The sequence below is a fragment of the Anser anser genome (assembly GCF_964211835.1).
Source record: "Anser anser genome assembly, chromosome: 5".
Lineage (NCBI taxonomy): Eukaryota > Metazoa > Chordata > Aves > Anseriformes > Anatidae > Anser > Anser anser.
In genome coordinates this window covers 58450445-58473146 of record NC_139725.1, presented here as the reverse complement: position 1 = coordinate 58473146, position 22702 = coordinate 58450445, and the positions used below count along the sequence as shown (strand labels likewise).

Sequence of the window (22702 nt, the reverse complement as noted above, 5' to 3'; positions counted from 1 at the left end):
CAATTTCTTCTGGTAAAAGTTGTCTTCTGCAGTGGTTCATGCTTTCTGCTGTGAATGAAAACTGATATTGGTCCAATTTCAATGCAAATGTGTTTGTACCTATGACCTAGGTATTTATTGAACATTTTGCTATTTTTGCCAGGTGAACTTAGCGCTCTGGTTTGTCTTGATACATGAGAGAAAGCACATTAGGAATTTTTACCAGAAACAGATGCTATGAGCAGCTGTTCTTGTGCATGTAAAAATGGAGAATAGTTTTTTTTTCCTAGATACCTAGAAATCACTCACCTAATTCACTTTTGTATATGAGGACAATCTTGAGCAATAATTGTTGACTCTTTGTCATAGATATCAATGATTGTCTTGGGAAACCTTGCAAGAATGGTGGGACGTGCATCGATGAAGTTGATTCATTTAGGTGTTTCTGCTCTAGTGGCTGGGAAGGAGAGTTGTGTGACACAAGTGAGTACTGCTACACATTCCCCTGTTTAATATCACAGCTTTGTTGTAATGATTAGTGATATTTAGTATATGGTTAATGCTGCAGTAGTTTCTCAGTTCTATGGTAACAGGCAACCTACTCAGCATTGTTTGCTGAAGCATTTTCAAGATTCTATGGCAGCAGCTCCAAAAGATTCTGTTCTTTTGATGTAACTATAATCTGATGCTTTGGTTATGGCATGGTACGTACCTCGGGAGGAGAACTTTGCTTCTCCTGAGGAGAAGCAAAACTGAATAGAGAACCTGTTAGACTCATTCCTTTTATTGCTATGAGTATATTTGCCTCTTAGTATACTTACTGTACATAAGTCTGTCCTTTATCCAATCAATTAATATGCATCAGTTTCCAAACTTGGAAGGCTTTTTAGCTTTAAACCTGTGCAAGTTATAATGCGCTTCCACCTTACTGGAGGAATCACAAATTTAACATTCTAGTCCTTTGGTATGAAAAGAACTGCCGAAGTTTGAAGTTTTACTCAATGAATATTATAGCAACTTAGTGTTTTGTATTCTGGGCTAAGTGGGAGCAGGCCTTTACTCTTGTTACCTTGGCTGAGACTTCTTGGGCTTTGGTTAATGAAGTGTACTAGATCAAGTTCATGGTGGTTAACTCAGAGGAAACTGCAGCTGGTTCTTTACTAAATGTGGTATCTACTCTGAATGAGGTTCCTCCTAAAACATGAGGACAAGGATTCGTTGAGGCTTATTACAGGATGTACGTCAATTCAGATGTGAAATAAAGGCTGAGAAGCTTTTGACAGCTATCATTTTCAAGAGTTTGTGTGATTTAGATGAAGATTGTTTTGGAATAATTGTTTTAAGTATTGAAGCTTCTGTCTTGAGTAGAAAGCACTATCTCTAAAACTTGTGTATGTTTGTGTGTGTACATACACACACAGAAGGGAGCATTGTCTTGTGGATGGCCTGAGCTAGGGCTTCTTTTCAGGATATTGTGGTTTCTACTTCTGACTTGCATAGTAGAAAGTTCGCTAAAGTTCAAAATACAGACATTTGCTGGAAAAAGGAAACTGCGGTGGCTCTCTACTTAGTCATACTACTGATTTCTGAAAGATACTTTTGTCTTAAGTTATCAAAGTGTTTTGTAATTCATGTTGTTTATTATTAAAAATAGATTTTCCTTGCTTATATAAAGATAACTGCTTAACAATTAGGAATGCTGTTTTTCTAAATACTATGCAGCTTATTTCCTTTATAAAAAGAAACATTTTGTGTTCTTTCTCATGGCCGTTGCTAGGCTAGATCAGCTAATTTGAATAACTCTTTCTAGATTTCAATGACTGTTCTCCTAACCCATGTCATAACGGTGGCCGATGCATTGATTTGGTAAATGACTTCTATTGTGAATGTAAGAATGACTGGAAAGGCAAAACTTGCCATTCACGTAAGTGTTCTTTACTTTGATCTTCAGTTTTCTTTCTTTGCATGAGACTAGAGTTCCTGAAACTTAAAACAATCTCAGTGGAATAATAGTCATTTTCATTACCTCTTCCAGTTTCCCAGCAACAAAATGGAACTTTTAAAGAACTTACTCTTTCACAAACTATAGTGGAATAGTCTTAAGAGATGCCCTTAGATTCCACTATTTTTGGTTTGCTTACTCTAATACAGCAAGTAGAACTATGCGTTTCCAGTACTGATGCATTTAAATATAAAGTACCTCTTAAAAAAAAAAGTAAGCTTGTGATTAAAAAATAGCTGGCCTTCTAACTTCCATTAGGCTGGACTTAATTATTTTTAATTGTTTTTATTGTAAACATGTAGGTGAGTACCAATGTGATGCAAATACTTGTAGCAATGGTGGAACGTGCTATGATGATGGAGATACATTCCGCTGTTCATGTCCTCCAGAATGGATTGGAAGCACTTGCAACATTGGTAAGTTCTAAATTGTCTGTGGACAAAGGCAGAAGCAGAGAAGAAATTAAATAATACTTAATCCATTAGTAAATAATACTTAATCCATTAGTAAATGGGCAAAGCTATATTCTAGTTGACTGTCAATGCCTTTCCAGTTGGATCGTGACCGAGTTCAGAGTAGTTTCTTCCCTCGTCCAGAAAAATGTCTAGTCATAAGCAACCATCAGTGTTCACATCCTGTGCAGGCTGTGTATCCCAGCTGATGTGGGATACTACCGAAGCAGGAATTTAGCAGTGTTTGAGGGATGCTTACCTTAGATGGGGGGGAAAAAATAGATAATTTATCTTGATTCAGTTAAGCAGTTGATTTGTGATCATGAAGGTAGGTGAGAGATTACTGTGCATATGGCTGCTCTTAGAATCTTTTGACCTTCTTGTAAGTCTTGTAATGCTGACCTAAGTGCTATTCAGGTTGGTGATCTTGATATATCCAGATGATGGATATATTGTTGTGTTAAGTAGATACCTTTTCTGTTTTCAAAGCTAAAAACAGCAGTTGTATTCCAAACCCTTGCATGAATGGTGGAACATGTGTTGGCAGTGGAGACTCCTTTTCTTGCATCTGCAAAGAAGGATGGGAAGGACGTACATGCACACAGAGTAAGGCTTTTTCTTCTTCGTTGCTCTGTGATACTAGGAGTGTCTAGCACAGAGTTGTTAACTGAAACAAAGCAAGTTTATTGTGTTTAGTTGCCAAAAATATCTGAATCATTCATGGTAAATATGCTTGACTAATGAATGAAGAACTTGTCATGTTTCTTTTTGCCACTACTCTGCCAAAATGTGACATCCGGCCTCTTAGAGAAAAATAATCTTTGGGAACAAGTATCTCTGGGGATTGTTTTGCTCTGTAAGTTTAATAATGAAAAGTATGTTGAAAGTAAGATGATAGTGCATATTCCATCATATACGGCTAGTTTCTTTGAGGATAGCTGTTAATTACTTTGATATGCCAACACAATGAATTAATTAGGTGGAACAAAGCTTGCAGCTCATCCTTTTTGTTTCAAGGCATAACAGAAGGAAGTCCACATCTGAGATGTGTTTGTACTTTGTTTACTCTGAGATTACTGTTGTACTGATGTATGCCCTAATAACCTGTTTTAAAGGTTACAGTACCAGTGTAAATGCTAACAAATAATTTAGAATTATTTATAATGTGAAAGATTTGCTTAAGAAATCTGACTGTTGCATGTATATGTATGAATTGCTAAAGTAATAGGAATCATCTAAAAAGCTTTTAGAGGCTGTTTGAGTTATAGGAACTACTAATGCAACAAATACCATGTTTTATTCCTGTTACGTTGCCATCATTCTACTTACCAGTCCATGCTGTTGATATATCAGAATACACAGAAATTGTAAGACTTTGACTTTTTTTCAGAAAATGTAAGGTATTTCTTAGGTCTATTTGAACTTTTTTTGCAAGCGTGTGTGTAGAGGGAAACTTTTTGCTTTTCGTCTTTTAAATTATAATTTTGTATGCTAGGAAATAAATGTCAAAAGAGTTATGTTAGTCTGATGTTAGTCTATTTTCTTTTTTAAAGATACCAATGACTGCAACCCTCATCCATGGTAAGTATGAGAATTACAGTTCTATACCTATTGTGAAAATAAGACAGCACAGTAATATGGATTTCTATTCTAGATTAGAACCAATTCTGCCCTAAAATAATTGAAGCCAGCCTTTGTAAGTCTTAAAACAGTTTTCAGTTGTGCCTTATCTATTTCTTCACAGCAGCAAAGACCACAGAATGATCTTGAGTTGATTCATATATGAACAAAGTATTTCAGAGTGCAGTTCTCATGCCAGAACTGACTGGTGACTTACTATAATGTGAAATGAGTCAGACTTGATAACATCTCAAGTATCTACAACTGAGTTTTAGAATAAGAATTGAAAAATAATCAAAACTTGTTAGTTTACAGTAAATAGTTTTAGACAAATACAAAAACAGATCAAATACTCTGTATAAATGAGTTTTTAAAATAGTAATTTTGGGGGGAGATAGATATATTAGTGTTAAACATAAAAGTTTGTAGCTTAAGAGGAAAAATACTGACATGTGGATTAAGCAAACCGTCTACCTTATCTTTCCCTGTTGTCAACCTCTGCAATAACCCCAACTGAATGTATTTCAAATAAATTGTAGAAGTTCTGGCTCTCTGTATTAGCTTTTTAGGGCTGCTTTATGTCCTTGAGATATGTTGATGTACTTCCCCATGCATGCTTTTGTAGATGTTGTTGGTTTAACAGGTAACTTACGAAGCAGTTTTATCTAACAGTATGCTTTTTCAAATGACGGAAATAGGTTCTTCTCCTGAACAGCAGCAGCAGATTTAATTAACAAAGCTTTAATTAGAGACCACTGAAACAATAGTTTAAGTATAGGCTAGTATTATGAATTAGGAGGGACTTTAATTCTTTGAGTAGTGAGAAAGTTCCATGAATAGAGATGATAGGAATTTGTATTTGAACAGGCAGTGTGAGGAACCTGTGTTTTTGTTCATCTTTAGACTTGTGAACGTAGCCTGAGAACAATTGGTGTAATGATATGCCTATTATTTTTTACAGTTATAACGGAGGTATCTGTGTTGATGGTGTGAATTGGTTTCGATGTGAATGTGCACCTGGATTTGCTGGTCCTGACTGCAGAATTAGTAAGTAAAGTAGCTATATGAGTAATGACCTGAAAGGTTGTACCATTCCAGCACACAAATCAGAACGAACCCTTAAATCCTTTTTGCATTAGGTAAGCTGAATTCCAAATAAAGAAGAAGCCAACTGGGTCAGTCAGGCACTGGTACTCACCTTGAAAACAATGGCAGTTCCTGTCCCTTTCTTTATTTCATTAAATGCAACTGAAGTGACTTGGCTTAAATTGTACTTAAAGTTGCTGCTTTTTGTCAGGCATTTCTGAAGGGTCTGGAGTGTTGGTTTTATAGGAGTTTATTATGATTTAGTGTTTTTCTTGATAAGCAATTCATCATTAAAGATGACACATTAAGTGTACCATTTAACATTAGAAACTAAAAATTAGAAACAAATCCACTGGGATATCTCAAATGAAAGCAAAATATGAGGAGCATAGTGCTGGCACGTGAATACAGGTGGTAGAGCACAACACTTTGCAAGAAACATGATAAAGGCTCTTTCAAAGCTATAAAATTAACCTGTTACGTGGCAATTTTTACTAGAGGCTGAAAAAAAGGAGGAAACAAGACGTGAAGACTGCATTTAAATGTTGTGGAGGACTGTATGTGTCTTTGTGTTTTTAATTAAATACTTCTGAATACTACTATTTTGATCTAAATATATTTATTTTTACATAGTTTTACCTTGGGTAGATCAGACTTTGAGGCTATATTAGGCTTTGTTCTGCCACTCCAGTAGTAGATTGTTCTTTTAGGTAGAGGTTCCATTCTTATTCTCGCGGGTAGTAAATGAGCTGCACCTCTAGTCAGAAGGTGATCATAGCACTTATGGCAGTAGATTTGAGCTGGTGATCTCTGGATGTAGAACCAGAGATGGCAGATAATTATGTATGTGTATCTACATGCAGACACTCAGGGATGTTGAACTGTCCTTCTCCAGGCATGAAATGCAGAGAGGACTACTTGTAGTCAAAGACAAATGCTGTGTATTTGTAATCAGGTTGCTGACTATTTTTTCCTTGTTTAGAATGTTGTAAACAAAGGAAGTAGTTCTAACAAACACCTGTTATGGGATGCTGATAACAGTAAGAATTAACAGCTGTTTAGATAGTTTTTAACATAGCTTGAATAGGGGAGGAAGGAGTAGTCAAACCCTGTAGTTTAGATACTTCTGAATTTCGCTGGTACTTTGCCATAGAATGGTTCTGAAGGGAGCTAAAATAGAACCAAAAGCTCTTTGGCTCATGTTCATTTGTTGTTGTTTTCTGTTGCCTGTACAGGTAACAGTCTCATTATCAACGCTACAATCGCTTTCTAACTCTAGTCCTGTAAACACAGAAGATGAGCTGATAGTCTGTATCAGCTAAGAATTAGTGTTTAAATAGTTTTTCTGTGGGATTGGAGTGGGCATTTGCTTTCAATAGGGGGTTAGGCATTGGAACAAGCTGTCCAGGGAAGTGGTGAAGTTACCTTCCATGGAGATACTTGAGACATGTGAGCATGGTGCTTAGAGATGTGGTTTAGTGGTGGACTTGTAGTGTTAGTTGATGGTTGGACTTGATGGTTGGGTATTTTCCAACCTAAATGAATCTATTAAACCTTTGATATATGCCTTGGGAGAGAACAGTTAAGGTCAAAAATAAAGCAGGTGTCTGTAGCTTGCAAATTGGCAGGTTGGTTTGTTACTTTTGTTGGTAGGCTTTTGCATAAATTAGTGTTGTTCACTTACCCAGAATAACAAATACTTTGTGCATCTGAATGGACAGTGCTTCTTGTTTCGCAAGTCTTAGGAGAAGTGGCTGAGGGATCTGAGGTTATTTCTCCTAGAGAAAAGTAGACTGAAGGGGGGGGGATGCTACTTGTGCTGTACAGTTACCTTAAAGGAGGCAATAGCAAGGTGAGGGTTGGGCTCTTCTCCCAAGCATCAAGTGATGAGACAAGGGGAAATGGCCTCAAGTTGTGTCAGGGGAGGTTTGGTTTGGATGTCAGGAGAAATTCCTTTACTGAAAGGGTTGTGCGTTGTTGGAACAAGCTGCCCAGGTAAATGGTTGAGTCACTATCCCTGGAGATCTTCAAGAAACCTGTAGGCTTAGGACTTAACAGCATGTAGTGGACTTCAGTACCAGATTAAAAGTTGGGCTAGATGACCTTAGAGGTCTTTTCCAACCTGCATGACTCTGATTCTGCCTTTTTTCACTAGATTTCTGTAACTAAGCCTGTGAACCTTTGAAGGTTGTTTGAGATGCTGTTGTGCTAAGTACGTGTGTACTAAATGAATCTACTTGCTATTTCATAGTTACTGAAGAGTTGTAACAAATGTCTGTAACAAACTAAACGCTATTTTTCCTCTTCATGGTAGATTGTACTGCTGTAAGAAACTCCTTTTTAATTTTTTGGGGGGACACTGTTGAGCCAATTTATTGTTCGTGCACTACAATAACTTCCTGAAAGCATGTGCTTTTCTGTGAAGTCTAAATGGCAGACACTAGGACTACAGTCCCACATCCTGTTCTGACATTAGCTGAGCGTGGAGAAGACATTAGCACCTACAGCTGTCCAACACTTCTGCTCTGTAAAATGAGTCAGCCTAAGATTGCTGCTTTGATTACCAGAGCTTCAGTTAGGATGGAACTATAAGAATAATTCCAATTAAGATGATTAATTCTGAAGCCAAACTCTTTTGCATATTAGAAAAGCAGGTATAGTCAGATTACATCTCAGTAAATGTTTAATTACAATGCTTTATGTTCTTGCTGTTGAGTTTTACCTATTTTCTCTCTAGATATTGATGAATGCCAGTCTTCCCCTTGTGGATATGGTGCCACTTGTATAGATGAAATCAATGGATACCGATGCACTTGTCCCCCTGGAAGAGTTGGTCCTAGGTGCCAAGAAGGTATTTCTATATCTACTATCAACCTCTACCGCCCCCCCCCCCCCCCCCCCCCCAAAAAAAATTGGGTACAATTTACAATTGTAGTTGGTAAAGAGTTTATATGCAATAGTCTGAATAAGGAACAGCAGCAAGTTTTTTTGTTTGAAATATGTATAGCTTCAGTAACTCTGAGTTAAGTGTCTGTTTCTTTTTGTAGTGATTGGAATTGGAAAGCCTTGCTGGCTTAAAGGAATGACATTTCCTCATGGCAGCAGGTGGGATCAAGAATGCAACAACTGTCACTGTTTGGATGGCCATATTGACTGCACCAAGGTAGGTATTTTGACTTCTCTTAAATCCTTCTGGCTGGAACGTACTTCATGCACAAGTTAGTGTGTCTTCATGCACAAATTAGTCTTTTTTGTCTAAAGTCTTGCACAGCACACCCACAAACTGTCCTTTTTTGTGTGCAATGACTTCCTGTAAAAACACTTACGGGATTGGCTTTATAATGATAAGCTATTGTCCTACCCTCTACCTGCTAGAACAAGCTCTCTAGAAGCAGACAGGCACTCTTTTTTTTTTTTTGCAGAAAAGTAAATATGAATGGGAATGAAATAATGATCCTTGAAATGATTTTAGAAAAAAAATCTCTGCCAAAGCTTTGCAAACATGGTGTTAGACCTAATTCTGAGAAACCTTAATTCCAGAGTAAAGGAAGTGGAGGAAAAAAAGTTTCTTCAGCGGGCAATCTTTGCCTTTGTGTTGTCCTTCAGTAGATTTAGTAGACTTATGAATTGACTAATTCTAATCTTTGTATATTTATTATGGACTATGTTTGTGGTTGTGACTTAGAAGCAATATGACTAGGCTAAATGCAGATAGAACACGTTAGTGTATGTGCTCCAGACCTTTCTGCCATGCTGTGATAGCATATCTTAGTGGATTTGTGGTGCCTGTGCAGCTTTACATCACAGTTGGAGAAAAATAAGATCGGTGCTGCTTACAAGTTGTAAGGCTAGGTGGGTGGCTCGAGGTGAGGGCTAATAGTACTCATGACACTGCCTCACCTGGCAGTCTCCCAAATGTTTCATTGGAAGCATCAGTTTAAAAGCCTGGATATTGTTGATCCGTTCAGCCTTCATGTTTCTTTATTAGGTAGGTATGCCCTGTAGGCTAGGAAATAACTATATCTTGCACTTAATAATTTAAAAATACTATTTTTAGTCTCTTTATGGTGTTGTGAGTTTGAAGTTTGAGATGCCTTCAAAAGGGAACAGGACGTGATGGTAACTACAACTGCAGAAATATGCTTCCTGTTGTGGAGGGAGGCTAAGGATGTGTATAGGGTGGCAGCACACAGCTTTGAGGCAAACAGAAGTGGTGCAGTGATTACAACTTACTCATATTGTTTGGTTCCTTCATGTGTAGTGGAATGAATATTTTCTTGCTGTTAATGATGCTTTAACAAAGCCATACGTTAATAAAGGAATAGCTGTATAGCATTTTATAGACTTTGTGAAGGCACACCATGAAGTGGAGTGGTGTTTTGGAGGCTTACTATCCCTCAGTAACTTGGGGGTGCCGGCATACTGTTTTCTTGGAAGAGTGGTCGAAATGTCAGTGGTTCTAATGATCTGTCATTCCTTAATGTCTTCAGTGTTCTGTAGCAAAGATCTCAGTATAAATACTGAAGCGAAACAAGACCTTGTTGGAGGTTTTTATTTCTAGAATATAAAAAGCCTCGATGACTAGCTTAAAGAAGTCTGAACTTCTGTGTAGTTTGAAGTTATGTGGGATTAATCTGGAATCCCCTCAGTGTCACCAGTATCTTGGGTAATCTTTGCTCAGTTTACTCTTTAGTCAATACAAAATGTCCACTTTCTGAAAGAGCGACTCCATCTTCTACTAAGACTAGCAATATAGAAATAGGTACTTTTTGCAATTAGTAGTAGATCATGACCATCTTAGCGAATAGCTTTTTTTGATGCATAAGAGCAATTAACTGTAACAGTACTTTTTTGTTCTGAATTTCTAGGTGTGGTGTGGGAAAAAACCTTGTCTGTTACACAAACACTGGGATAATTCAAATAACCAGTGTCCCATGGGTCAAGAATGCCAGGAGAAGTATATGAAATGTTTTCAGCCACCGTGCACTGACTGGGGAGAATGCAGTGCCTCTGAACCTCTGCCTGCCAATATCAAGTGTCTGCCTAATTCTGGATACTTGGACAATGACTGTGCTAGGATTACTTTAATTTTTAATGGAAACAAAGTCCCCCAGGTGAGAACAATTATTAATCAAGTATGTGAATATATGTAGGGATTTTTCTATGTTGGGGAATAGAAGATTAATATTTATAACACAACTCCTTGCTGTCATCAACTTGCAAATTTTATTATTAGACTTCTGTTATAAATTTTGCTTTGCCTAAAGGGCAAGGTAAAGTTAGGGTTTCTACTGAATATATATTTTTTTAATTTCAAAGAAATGATTTACTTCTTACAGTACAAGATGGGCTTAGACTGTACTAGGATAGTCATACAAGCTCAACTTCTTACCTTCATTGAAAAACTGTTCCTCACTTTTCTGCCATTTCTTGCCTGCCTTATTTGTCCCCTTCATCAGGTCTCAGTAACTGCAAAAACTGTGAAACTTACTTTTGTGCTAATTTTGACTTGAACTGAAGTCATGCGATCTCCATTGCTTCTAACAGGGCACTACAACTGAAAATATCTGTTCTGAAATACGATATTTACCAGCTACTAGGACTGTTTCTAGGGACAGAACTTTGATAATATTATGTGATCTGTCATACTCCACAGAGAATGCAGTGGAAGTTGCTATTGTAAGTATGAGATGTGTATATATGTTGTCATTAGTTCGAGCAGGGGAGAAGAGGTTGCTTAAGGTTGTTTCACTTCAATATAGATGTTGCAATCTGTGGCCTAGGCTGACTGTACCATGATTTTCAGATCTCATGGAATTTCCTATACTGCTAGATATCTGGACTACAAGCTTCATTAATGACAGAAGGTGACTGCAATTTGCTGATAAGTCATTCTGAGGACTAATTCAGCCTAAATTAGTGAACAGGTGCCTACCTGCTCTATCAAATCTTGGGCTCTTGACCTTTGCAGTGTGGAGATAGTTGCAGGTGGTTGGATTTGATCTTTGCAGTGTAAAGAAATTGGTACTTGCCGTCTAGTATGGCTGCTTCAGGATGTTCAATAAGCATGTAAATGTTAAGTTGAAGAAGATGCAAGTTAAGTAGGTGAGAGTGATTGTTGCCATACTGAGCTAAAGTAGTGCTTTAGAGGCATTTATAGCTCAGTCACTCAATGTTTCTCTGTTGTGTAATTTCCAAATAAAGAATTTTCATATTAAAGTGTTTGTCAAGGCAGAAGCTGGACTGTCTCTGCCAGTATTGTAAAGAACATGCTGAGCCATGATGCAAGAAGTAAACTGTATGGTATAAATAGAGCAGACTGTTATTAGTCCAGGCTTCTATCTAGATAATCCACACGTCTTGAAGTGCTTCAAACTATAACTAAGTTTAGCTCAGTGGTGTAAGTGACGTGGAAGTCAACTGCATTTTGAGATATACTAGATTAGCAAGTGGGCATGTTATCAGCCAAGCCTGACACTGCATCTGCAGTTCAAATAAAGACATCCATGCTGTTGCTACAGAATATTTGAAGGTTTCTAACTTCTGTCAGGTAAACTCAAGCCACAGAACTCTCATAAGATAGAGTTGAATTTAAAAATTGCAATGTTTTGCCTAGGTGACTGCAATAATTGTTTTTTCACCTTTCCTCCACTGCCTTTTAGTCTTTTGTCCCACATCGAGATGAACAAGATAATAGTCTCATACAGAATGCTGCTAATACAATAGTAAATGCCATCACCAAGCGGCAAAACAGCACTGTTATGTTGGCAGTAACTGAAGTCAAAGTAGAGACCATAGTTGTTGGGAATTCATCATCAGGTAAGGTTCCCAATGCACTCATCCTGTGTGTGTTCAAGTATTTTCTATTCCCTGCTGTCAGTATCTTGTTTCTCTGTGGGAAAATGGTAGACCAGGTTGTTTCTTCAATTACTATTGCTAACTGAAGAGAAAAATGGCTTTAAGATCAAGAGTCTGTGCTTGTGTGCTAGGTTAAACTTGGTACCATGTTATGGATTATGTCCCTACCTGCTATTGCCACTCTTTCTAACCCCATTTTTTATCCTAAGCATACCTTTCACCTGATTCAGGAGTTCTTGTTTTCATATCCTTTCTGACTTTATTACATTAACCTTAACCAAATCTCAGACCTTCGTGCTGCTGCACTATAGAAACTGGAGATGTGAGGTACTGAAAACATCATGGGAACAGGGGTAGATATAGTGTGGTACCAAGTCTTTTCTGAAGTGCTTATGTATTAGCTTAATAGGAGTTAGATGTCTAGGATCTTTCAGTACTTGGCAATGATAATACAAAACTTTGCTCTCCATCATGTTTCTCAATAGTGCACAGCTGGCTTAAACTGTAATGTACATTCCCCTTAACGAGGGTATGGTGTGACTGGAGATACCTATATCTCTGTGTTGTCTGTCTAAGAGATGTGTCAAAATGAACAGTTGAAGTGTTGCGTGCCTGTGTTCCTTGTCCTTTTCCTGCCTGGGGGAGGCAGGAAAAGGTTTTGTGGAGGACCCCTGGTGGGCTGCAGTTCCACTAAAGGGCTTCAGAGTGGAAAAATTACAAATGTTGGAGACCCTCCCAACTTTCTTAGACCTCCCCAACATAATCTTTTGGAAGATCTTCCAACCATAGTCAAAACAAAGAGTAAATGGCCTGGTTCCATTTCCTTTGTGTTTTCCCTTTAGGGGAATGCCTTTCATCTGTTACAGCCTTGGCAAATGTACTATTTCCTCAGCTCCTCTGAAGGAGGCTACTAGCTTTGTTCTTGTCATGAACAGAAACGGCATAGGATGATAAAGAATTGAGCTGTGATTCTGACATACTTCAGCTTCTCTGTTCTGATTGTGCGTTAAATTCTGGGGAAAGAGGGATGGGATTACTTTTTACTCCTGCATCAATGAAATCCAAAGATTCTCTGAGAAAGTGGGAAGCCTTTGACTTTATTCTCAAGCACTAGCTGTAAGATGTTTCTAGACTCATTTCACTGTGGATGCTCAGTATTGACCAGTGGCCCCCAGTTCTTTAACTGGACTCATGAAGAAGTAAACTATAGCCTGCTCTCTCATGGTCTTTGGTTTGTTTTATTTTTACCTTTTAATTAGGTGTGGCAGGTGTAAACCTACCACAAAACATTGGTGCAAAGCACCGTGTCTTTAAGACTGATTTCTGTGGGATGCTAGAGTGTCCAGATGGAGATGATTATTTAAATACTTCATCGATTTCCTCTGGCTTAAAAAAAAAAATAAAATCTTCATTTTGAACTTATGGAGACTATTCTTTGCATGAGAATCTTTTTTTACTTGAAGCTGATATGAAGAGCTCCTTTTCTTAAGTTATTCCCCCCACCCACCACCACATTCATGGTTTAGACTGCTTATGGAAAATGGAGAGAGACTAGCAGTTACTGCTAAGAGCACAATCTTTCCCTAGCATGCTAAACTATGACTTTAAATCTCATGAGGCAAACCACTTTCCTGGTTATTCATCTTCCTTTACAAGAAGGAAATGTTTGAGCATGTCAGATCCTGCATACCATCACCTTCATACTAGAATATGTTCAGAAGACATTTTAAAGTTGGAATGAATGACCATGGCATTGAAGCAGTCACCTGTTTTTGTACAGCAACTTGCAGGTTATTCTGTAAGCAATTGTCTCAAAACTGCAGACAATTTACATTTGGATTAGAGGTTGAAATTTGTAGTTTGGACTGCGTGTGTCTGCAGAGTTGTTGAGCCATCCTGTCTGTCTCTACAAAAAGCAAAGCACTTGATGTCTTACTACTTACAATGCAGGAATTTTTGCTTAGCAAAAAAGGTATTCTGTTCTAGTAATAAAGCCCTTGAAAAAGACAAATGTCCAGCAGATGTAGATCTTTGGAAATTGTTTCCTGGAGAAATAATCCGTCTGTGTGGCTTGGACAACACTAATGGGATTTGTAATAGGGGAACCGGGAGAAAAGCGGTTGCATCAACTCCTTTTGCTTATTCATTGAGCAGTGAATGCTCTCGTATCTAATGACAACATTCTGGTATACCATATTTATCAGGAGAAATTAAAGTAAGGATTTTACTCTGAAGTAAAACTGGTAGACCATCGTAAAAAGTGCCTGACTCTTTACATATTACATATTTTAAAAAAACATTCAGGTAAGAGCTAGGTAATACATAAATACTGGTGGACTTGATGGTAAGACACTCTTCTGTCTGATAGGATACACAGTGTGTATTCTTGATGCAAATGTCAATGCAATTTCTGGGGCAAATTAGAGGGATAATACTCTTCAGTCTGCTTCCTTCCTACACGAACATTTTTTTTTCTTTTCAGAATCATTACTGAAGTTTTCTGGGCCAAATTGGCTTGGGTACTTGAGAAAGACGATGCTGTTTGTATAGCTAGTTTGTCCATTAGACAGGAAAGAAACATCTCATGTGAAGTGTTTTTTTCTCCCCATCATTAAGCAGGGCAAAGTCTAACTTTACTCTTTTTGTAAAGAGCCTTTCTAGATCAACTAGTGTATTCATACATGTACCATTGTGCAGCAATGACATCTTCCTTCTAAAAAACAATCTTTCCAGGACTAACCTAGAGTTGTGTGGATATTTCTCTTGCAGCTGCTCAGTGCTGTACAACTAGTTCCATTAACTCAAGACTTTTGTTTTTTTATTTGCCCTCTAGATTATTTGGTTCCAATTCTTTGTGCGGTATTTAGCATTGTATGGCTGACTTGTATAATCATCTGTGTGTGGTGGACTCGGAAGAGAAGAAAAGAGAGAGAAAGAAGTCGTCCTCCCAGAGAAGAGGGTGCCAATAACCAGTGGGCGCCTTTGAATCCCATTAGAAATCCTATAGACAGATCTTACAGTAACAAAGACATTCGTTATGAATGCAAAAACTTCATATCTCCTCAAAAAAGAACTTGTGATGCAGTAGAGGAGTATGTAGAGTATGAGGAAGAGGAGGATGAAGAGGAGGAAAGAGATGAGGAAATGGACAAATTCCTCTCTCACAAACTCGCAAAGCCTTTGCCAACAAAGGCATCTGATACATCAGAGAGCAGTCCAGTAAAGAAATCCCATCAAATAGGCAAAATGGACAACAGATCTGTAAAAAATGTGAATGCATCAAACTTTGAAGGCAGTAGAGACTAATCTGTATTTGGAATGTAGGCAGACTGCGCCTACACTTACTGGGGAGGGGAAAAATTGACATCTCCACTTTGCATCAAGGACTAAAAATATCTGGAGTCAAATGTTCATAGTTTCTTTATTTTGCGTAAAAAAAAATAAATAAAAATAATAATAAATAAAATTTATTTTGTTTCTTTAGCCTTGTATAAATTATTCAATGACTGTCAGATGAAAAAATGAGTAATCTTTGATAGTTGCTATTTTTGTAAAGTTTACTTATAATACACTCGCTGTGTGGCAGAGGAGAGGTTGTATTTTCAATATGTGTAAAGTTTATTACAAAAGACTGTACACTGTTTACAGAATGTATTTCTTTTTATTACTTGCTCTAATTTAATGGTGGCTTTAAAACCTCCTGGTTGAGGAAATTGTGAACTTTAAACTGCTTTCTTGACTTTGAATCTCTATTAATGGCAGCTCACTGCACTTGTTACGTTAGTAGCTTCTGTAAGATTTTTTCCAAATTTGCCTTACACACTTTGTAATAGGAACAAAAAAAAATTATAGAGATCTTTCAACTGTGGTTTAAAAGTGGCCTTTTTATTTCTGTTGAATTCATTTAGAATTGCAGTATTGAAGCATGTGACAAGTGCCTTGAGATTAAACTTTTTCTATAGCAACTGTCAAAGACTGCCATATCAATATAGTAAAATTGTGAGAACTCTAGGTTCCCCAACTGACACAGTTTATTTTCTAATAGTGAAAGTGCTTTTTTTGTAAATATGTACATATTAAATGAATCACTCTGTATATTTGATTTAATAACTTAAATATTTTGGTCTTTTTTTACATGTCATTCCTTTTAATTTATGTTGCAGAAAAGGAGGTTTTATGGCAGTTTATAAGACATTTTTTTGGTATTATGTCCAGATTAGAAAATGATGTTAATACAATCAATGTTAGGAATCTGTTGGTCATTTGTATTTACATAGGAACATAACCACTTACATGTAAATAGATCCAGAAATGTTTGTTTATCCCCATGTTCAGCCCATCTCAAGAACACTAACGGGTGCATCTACTGTACAGTACCAACATAGTGAGGCATTGTTTTTTCTTTTGTGAATATGTTAATTACATGTGGTATTACTTTTTTGCGTTTAAATACAGGCCTAATGAAGGGAACAATATTTTCCTCAATCTTGTTTCTGTTGTGCTTTATTCATCTTTTGCTCTAAATGGAAAAAAAAAAAAAAAAAAAAGGCTGGCAAGCTCAGAAGAAGGTGGGAGTACCTCATTAGAAATGGTTATTTGTGCATTTTTTTAGGCTTTATTATTGCTATTAACTGGGCAAGCTGTACATTTATTTTAATTACTGAAGAAGCATAACACTACATACACCTAGTTACCCTACCAGTGAGAGGAGCGGATGTTTGAGAGTGTAAACTCTGGCCCATGAACAATGTAAACATGAATGTTTTGAAATCAGTTATTTTATACAGGAACACACGATTTGCTTTGCAGGATCTTCTGTTTTAGTACATTTTTGTTTGACATGTTCTTAAAAAAAACTTTCAGAAAAACTATTTATTAAAGCATTTTATAATGATGTTTGTTGTAACTTTTTTACTTGTGCTGAATATTCAAAACTTATTTTGATAACCTGGTTTAGGAGTTAGTTTAGAAAAGGGTACTATCCTTCTCATGTTCCCCAGTATAATCCTAAGTATTTAAACCAAAAACACTTTTTTTCTGCTACTCTTGTATCTTTTTGTACTGTAATGCTGCTGTCTTCCATAATCTAATAAAATGATTCCCTCATTGTGTGTAAGATACTTCACATTGTGTTTGCTTTGGTTACTTGAAGCTCTGATCTGATGAGGCAAAATGAACGAGGAGTGAAAGTCCTGATTTAATACCTGGTACTTCCTCTAACCTTTGCTCGTGGCCTTTGTTCGTGTTGGTATTTCCTGAGCCAACTTGGCAGCGTTGTCCTTTGCCCACTACTACACAAGTAGCCCTTTGTGTAGGAGGTGGTCTAGAGGCATAAACACCTTTACTACTTAAACTGGGACTGTCTGTGCTGCCCCTTGCAAAGTACGGCTGCTGGTTTTGCTGGCAGCTATTGCCCATGTGCCTTTCTAGAAATGGCTCTCCTCCCAGCTGCTGAGCAGAGGCTTGTCTAGTGGTATCAGTTTGCTTCCTTGGGTGATAAGAGGGCTGTCAAGCATGAAACAGCTTGAAGCACTCTTGCCAAAGTGATTCGGATTTTTTTTAACTAACTCCTTTCTATATTCTGCAACCACTCAAGCTCTAGTCTTGTCATACTCCAGTTTTAATTAAGTAGGTCTATGCCTGTTTCTTATGGTGACTTAAATGATTCTTAGCAGAAATCTACATGAAAGGTGAACTTTTGGGAAGAACATAAAGAGATATGGAATATAAATATTGATATTTCTTTTTCTATTAGCTACCAACCTCTGAAGCAGCATCCTAGAGCCTAGCAGACAGTTTTTATTCCCAGTCCTCATAGCTATTTTGTTTTCCTTAGGGCATTGGCTTGTCTTTATCTTGATGAGTGAGAGCTGTTTCTAAGCTCTGAGAGCTGAGTTCTGAGAGCTGTTTTTAAGTTCCTGGCTACAAAGTCAGTTCTTAAACCCAAATTCTTTCATTACCTTTCGAATTACCTTTTGATTTCCAAGCTCCAAATATTCAAATATGTCTCCTGTCCTTGAAGAAAGGCTCAGGGGGCTGTGGAAATCCAAAGATGAGACAAGGAGCCAACACTTTCTCAGCTATGACTTTCTAAAATCAACTTGGAAAAACCTAGTGACTGCTGTTAGCTCCCTAGCAATAGTGGGAGCGATGAAACTCGTCATTCTGTAAGATTAACTGAGGCTGCAGTATTTGTGAGTACCTCCTGCAGAGAGGAGTCTTTGATACCATGTACTTAAGATAGCTGAGAGAATGCTTCTTGTCGGGAGGTTTTTACATGAATGCGGATAAATGTAGTGGGTGTTACTGCCGTAGGGAAAAGGAGAAATAATAGATCAAAATATGTATAGTAAGGCTGCTGCTGTTGTGCAGGAGCGAGCTGGCTCACTGATCCTGAAGATGCTAGCTCTGTTTTTTAGTATATTATTGAAATGGTAAATAAAGTAACTGGGTGACAGTTTGATGTCAGTACCTGCAGTTGGCTCATCAACCATTCTAACCAAAGGCTCCATGTGTCCCCTGATGGATGGTATCAGCCCTCACGAAGGTTCCTGACCCTTGCTCTCATATGGCTTTGTGAAACCAGCATGAATATCAGTAATGCTTGTTTACCTGCCAAAAACCAAGAGTTATTTCATGCTACCCTCATGTGGTGACCAGCACAAGCTATGTAGCCTGGAGTGAATAAAATAAGATGATGAAGAGGATAAACAAAAAGTAAACTGACTTGTAAAGTTTACCAAGATTTTTTACAGATTTTATTTTTGCGAGGCTCTTACATTAATTGCATGCCTTCCCCCCCATGCTTTATACACCCTTACTCTGTAGCTTTGTTTCTTTTTGACTTTTTATATGACGTGTTGAACTTGTGCATCTCAACTTCCTGCTGGTACAGGTATTCTCAGGTGCGCTAAGCATTGCATTACTCCTGAAAGATTTGTTGCAAGAACTAAGTAATGAGGAAAATTTGTAAATGGGCACTTTTGAGATTTTTCTAAACAGCTTATAAATGAGTATTTCCAGGCTAACTTTGCTTTTTCAATGCTCTCTGGTACTAATCTGAAACACTTGGTGAGTTTGATCCATTTGGCTATTTTTTGTTCTCCACTGGACCACGTAATTAGTCCTCTTGGGATCAAACTGCTTGGATGGAAAGTTAGCTTATATAGCAAAATACCTCAGTGCTTCCCCCATACTCTTTTCAGGAACAACCTAGAAGCTGAAAGGCATTTTAGTCGTTTCCTTGAAAGCTGCAGAGAGTGTTAGTCGCAATGCCGGTTGTGAGGTAGTTTAGCGATAGGGGGCTAGGGGTAGTATGGAGTTAACTTGTGTAGGAATTGGGTTTGGTTCACTGAGGTTACAGGTGCAGTCTGTCTCATTGGTTTTGGGTGCTGATGGGCTATTGTCCTTGGGATGCAGCAGAGACAGGATGAGCCTGAAGAAGGGTTCTCAGACATGTAGTAGCTTGGCAGTAACCTGTGAACCCTCCTGGATAGCCAGGCTGCCTGATGTGGGGATGCTAGCTGTGACCTTTGGATTTATTATGAGGGAGGAGAATGGTGGTTGAGAAAGGAGAAATAGTAAAGCCAATGGTAAAGTTCGCATTGGGGTCATTCCTGGTAGGAATATTGGTTTGGAAAAATTCTGTGAATCTTGCACTCATTCTGTTTAGTGCTTTAAAGCACTCTCTTCCTACATAGCCTCTTGTATTTCATTTATCATGCCTTAGAATAAAGAACAGACATGTAAAACAGTAAAAGAACAAAAGGTTCTCTTCAGAATGAGTTAAGACTAAATACTTTCCATGCTCATGCCTTTTCTAGCACCCATTCTTATGCGCACAGCATTTCTGTACATATATGTACATTTACAAGTGATTGTTTTCATCACGACAGGGACTTAAACTAAGTGCAAAAAATCTCTCTAAACACTTGATTGTAAGCATCTGCCTACAGTCAAATGCTTGTAAATGACATAAGTAATATCCTTAAATAGGATGTCTGTTTCTACAAGCATCGCTAAGCTTCATGGTCCAATGGGTAAGTTTTTCACTTGCAGTTTTCAGTAATATCTGGGGGTGAGGGGGAAGGACTCAAAGTTATTTGCAGAGAATCAGCATGCTTTGCACAGGGCATGTAATTTTCCAAAGACTGAACAATGCTATTTGATGACTCCTGTAGCCAGTAATAAGTCCCCATGGTTCATACCAACAACCTGGTCTTATAACTATGCGGAGTGTAACACATCCTTCTCAACAGATACTTTGCAATATCTTTATGGAAGAAGTATGTATGTCGACTAGTCAGAGGGAAAAATGATCAGGTCTCTAGAAATTCGAGTGAGGAACTGTTTTTTTCCCCTAGTGTGATCTGAACAACAACAACAAAACTTTTGAAATTTTCTTTGTGGGGGGAAAAAAGTTATGGAAATCTTAAATAGTGTTAAGGAGGGTTTATATTTTTGTTCATCTTAATGATATTCCATGTATATTGCTCTTTATAACCGCAAATAGATGCAAAGAATATCAGCGTTTCTGAAATCCAAACTAAGCTTTCCTTCAGCGCTGGACAAGGCAGGAGGGTGACTGGTGTAAATGTGACAATCCTGTAAGGATGCAAGACCACAGCCAGGGAGTCATGCTCTGCTTTCTGGCTATGGGCTCCCAGGAGAGAATATTGCTTTCAAACGTTGTGTCAAAAAAAATAAACCCACAAAACCAACCAAATGCAAATCCTTTTGCTCTGTTGGGTGGGGAGAGACTCGTTAACTTGTAGATCTGTCTCAGCTGCTACCCTATCTGTTCTCCCACCCATCTGAAGGAGTCTCGGGTTGGAGGGGACTTCTCCCTGTGGCAGATTTGCTGTGCCGATAGGCTGTGCATTAAAGAAGGTTGAGCAGGGAGCTGTGGAGCAGGTTTGGAAACTGCTGTGGCAGCGGCATGCGTAAGACCCTTTGAAGGCTAGGCCACCTGGCTGGAAGTATAACGATGGGTGTAACCCCACCTACTAATTAACAAAACGCTATCTGTGGGTGGAAGTAGAGTCAATGAACAGCTGTACAGGCTCAGATCAAAGGTCCACCTAGTCTAGTGTCCCGTTTCCTGCAGTGGCCAGCAGAAGATGATTAGAGAAAGCAAAAAAAAAAGCAGCAAATACAATGTGAGTCCTTCTCATACCCACCCAGCTTCTGGAAATACGTGGTTTAGAAGCTTCCTGGGCCAGAGGTGTTTGATAGTCATTTCTTCTCCATGGCATCATCTCATCCCTTCTATGCTTGAGGCCTCTACAATATCCTGTGGCAACAGTGAGTTCCACAATGGCAGTGTGAATTAGGAGCAAATTCTGCTTATTGTGGACTTGTTCCCCAGTAAGGTGCTGTGAATATAGCAAGCAGTTTTTCCCTTCCCCACAGTCTCCACAACATTTGGGATTTACAGTGCAGACACCCATCTCTCCCTACCTCTTGGGATTCAGAGTCCCAACCCTTTTGGTCTCCACTTCAAGAGACACTGTCCCACATCTCCAACCATCTGTCCTGTGAAAGCCCTGCGCTGTTCTAAGTTGTGCTCTGCCACTTGAGTTGGGATGACCAAACTGAACAGCAACAGACATAGCAGATAGCACTGTTCTCCACTCTATGCAAATCTTTTCTTAAAAATCACAAGTGGGCTATTTACTTTTTGGCCCCCACTGGCAATGCAGATGATGCTTTCAGAGCTCAGCGATTTGTTGACTTCCCTTACTAAGCAATCTGCGTTTCCTTGTCTTCACTCTGCTTCTTGCACCTAGACAGCTTTCCCCAGCTTCCTTGCGTGTGATGGAGTGGGAAAGCAAAAAAGGCCCCCAGCAGCTGAACAAAGATGCGGTACTTGTGCAAGGCCAGTCACTACAGTCCTTTGCACTTGTAGAATTAGCACAGAAACGAGACAGTGGAGGTAGAGGAAAATCTCCATGCTGGAAAGGCAGCATGGCAATGTTTTATCCATTCAATGTTTAAACAGCCAATAAGGCACTCCTCAAAAGTGGGGTGTCCACAGCCCCACGTTCACCAAGGCCTGCCCAAAATGGCGCCATTCATGTGGCGCTGGGCTGCACCAACTGCATTTGTGGTTTGCTGTTGTAGGAGATGCAAAATGCACGATTTTGGTGAGAAGGAAGAAGGGGTGGGTGGCTGTTGCCCCATGCCCCGCCCTGGGCAGAAACGCAATGCTATATATCGTTTTGAGTATTATATGATAGCTGTTGGAGAGAGGGGGGATCGTCCATCCTTTTGTGCCCTCGTTAGAAGCAGTCCCAGAACTGACCTCGCTATGGATTAGAAAATTGAGGTCCAGTTTGCATCCATTTCTCCTTTTGCTCTGTGGTTTATCTAGCTCTTCCCTCTTTGGTGGTCCCTTTATTGATATATGTCTATGTGGCTGGGCTACAGTCCCAAATCCTCCATACATTACTTAGGAGGAGGTATAAGGGGCATGAGGAAGGGCCATTTGGTGCAGAAACACCAAGCCAGACTACACAGGAGATGTGCCGGCCAGCCTTTGCTCTGGCCAAGGTGATATCCTGGCTGAAAGACCCCCGGGGAAGAGCTGAACCCTCTGTAGGACACGAAGAGCTCAGCCACTGCAGCACCATCAAATCCCCACTTCCCAAAAAGCAAACGGGGAGGCAGAGTGGCGTTTCGATGGGAGGCAGAATAAGGCCTTGCT

General features: G+C 38.7%; 1 protein-coding gene across 3 annotated transcripts in view; it reads left to right on the top strand.

The window, feature by feature from the left end:
- The window catches only part of JAG2 (jagged canonical Notch ligand 2), a 68479-nt gene extending 51366 nt beyond the window's left edge, over window positions 1-17113 (top strand). For all 3 annotated transcript variants that reach the window (XM_083838144.1, XM_083838145.1, XM_083838143.1), the window contains 12 exons: window positions 349-462; window positions 1790-1903; window positions 2284-2397; window positions 2923-3039; window positions 3987-4014; window positions 5015-5100; window positions 7877-7990; window positions 8187-8302; window positions 10008-10253; window positions 10687-10818; window positions 11802-11958; window positions 14831-17113. In XM_083838144.1, coding sequence (XP_083694270.1) covers window positions 349-462; window positions 1790-1903; window positions 2284-2397; window positions 2923-3039; window positions 3987-4014; window positions 5015-5100; window positions 7877-7990; window positions 8187-8302; window positions 10008-10253; window positions 10687-10818; window positions 11802-11958; window positions 14831-15303 — 1811 coding nt within the window. In that variant the 3' untranslated portion in view covers window positions 15304-17113. The remainder of the gene's footprint in view (window positions 1-348; window positions 463-1789; window positions 1904-2283; window positions 2398-2922; window positions 3040-3986; window positions 4015-5014; window positions 5101-7876; window positions 7991-8186; window positions 8303-10007; window positions 10254-10686; window positions 10819-11801; window positions 11959-14830) is intronic.
- Window positions 17114-22702: the final 5589 nt, after the last annotated feature.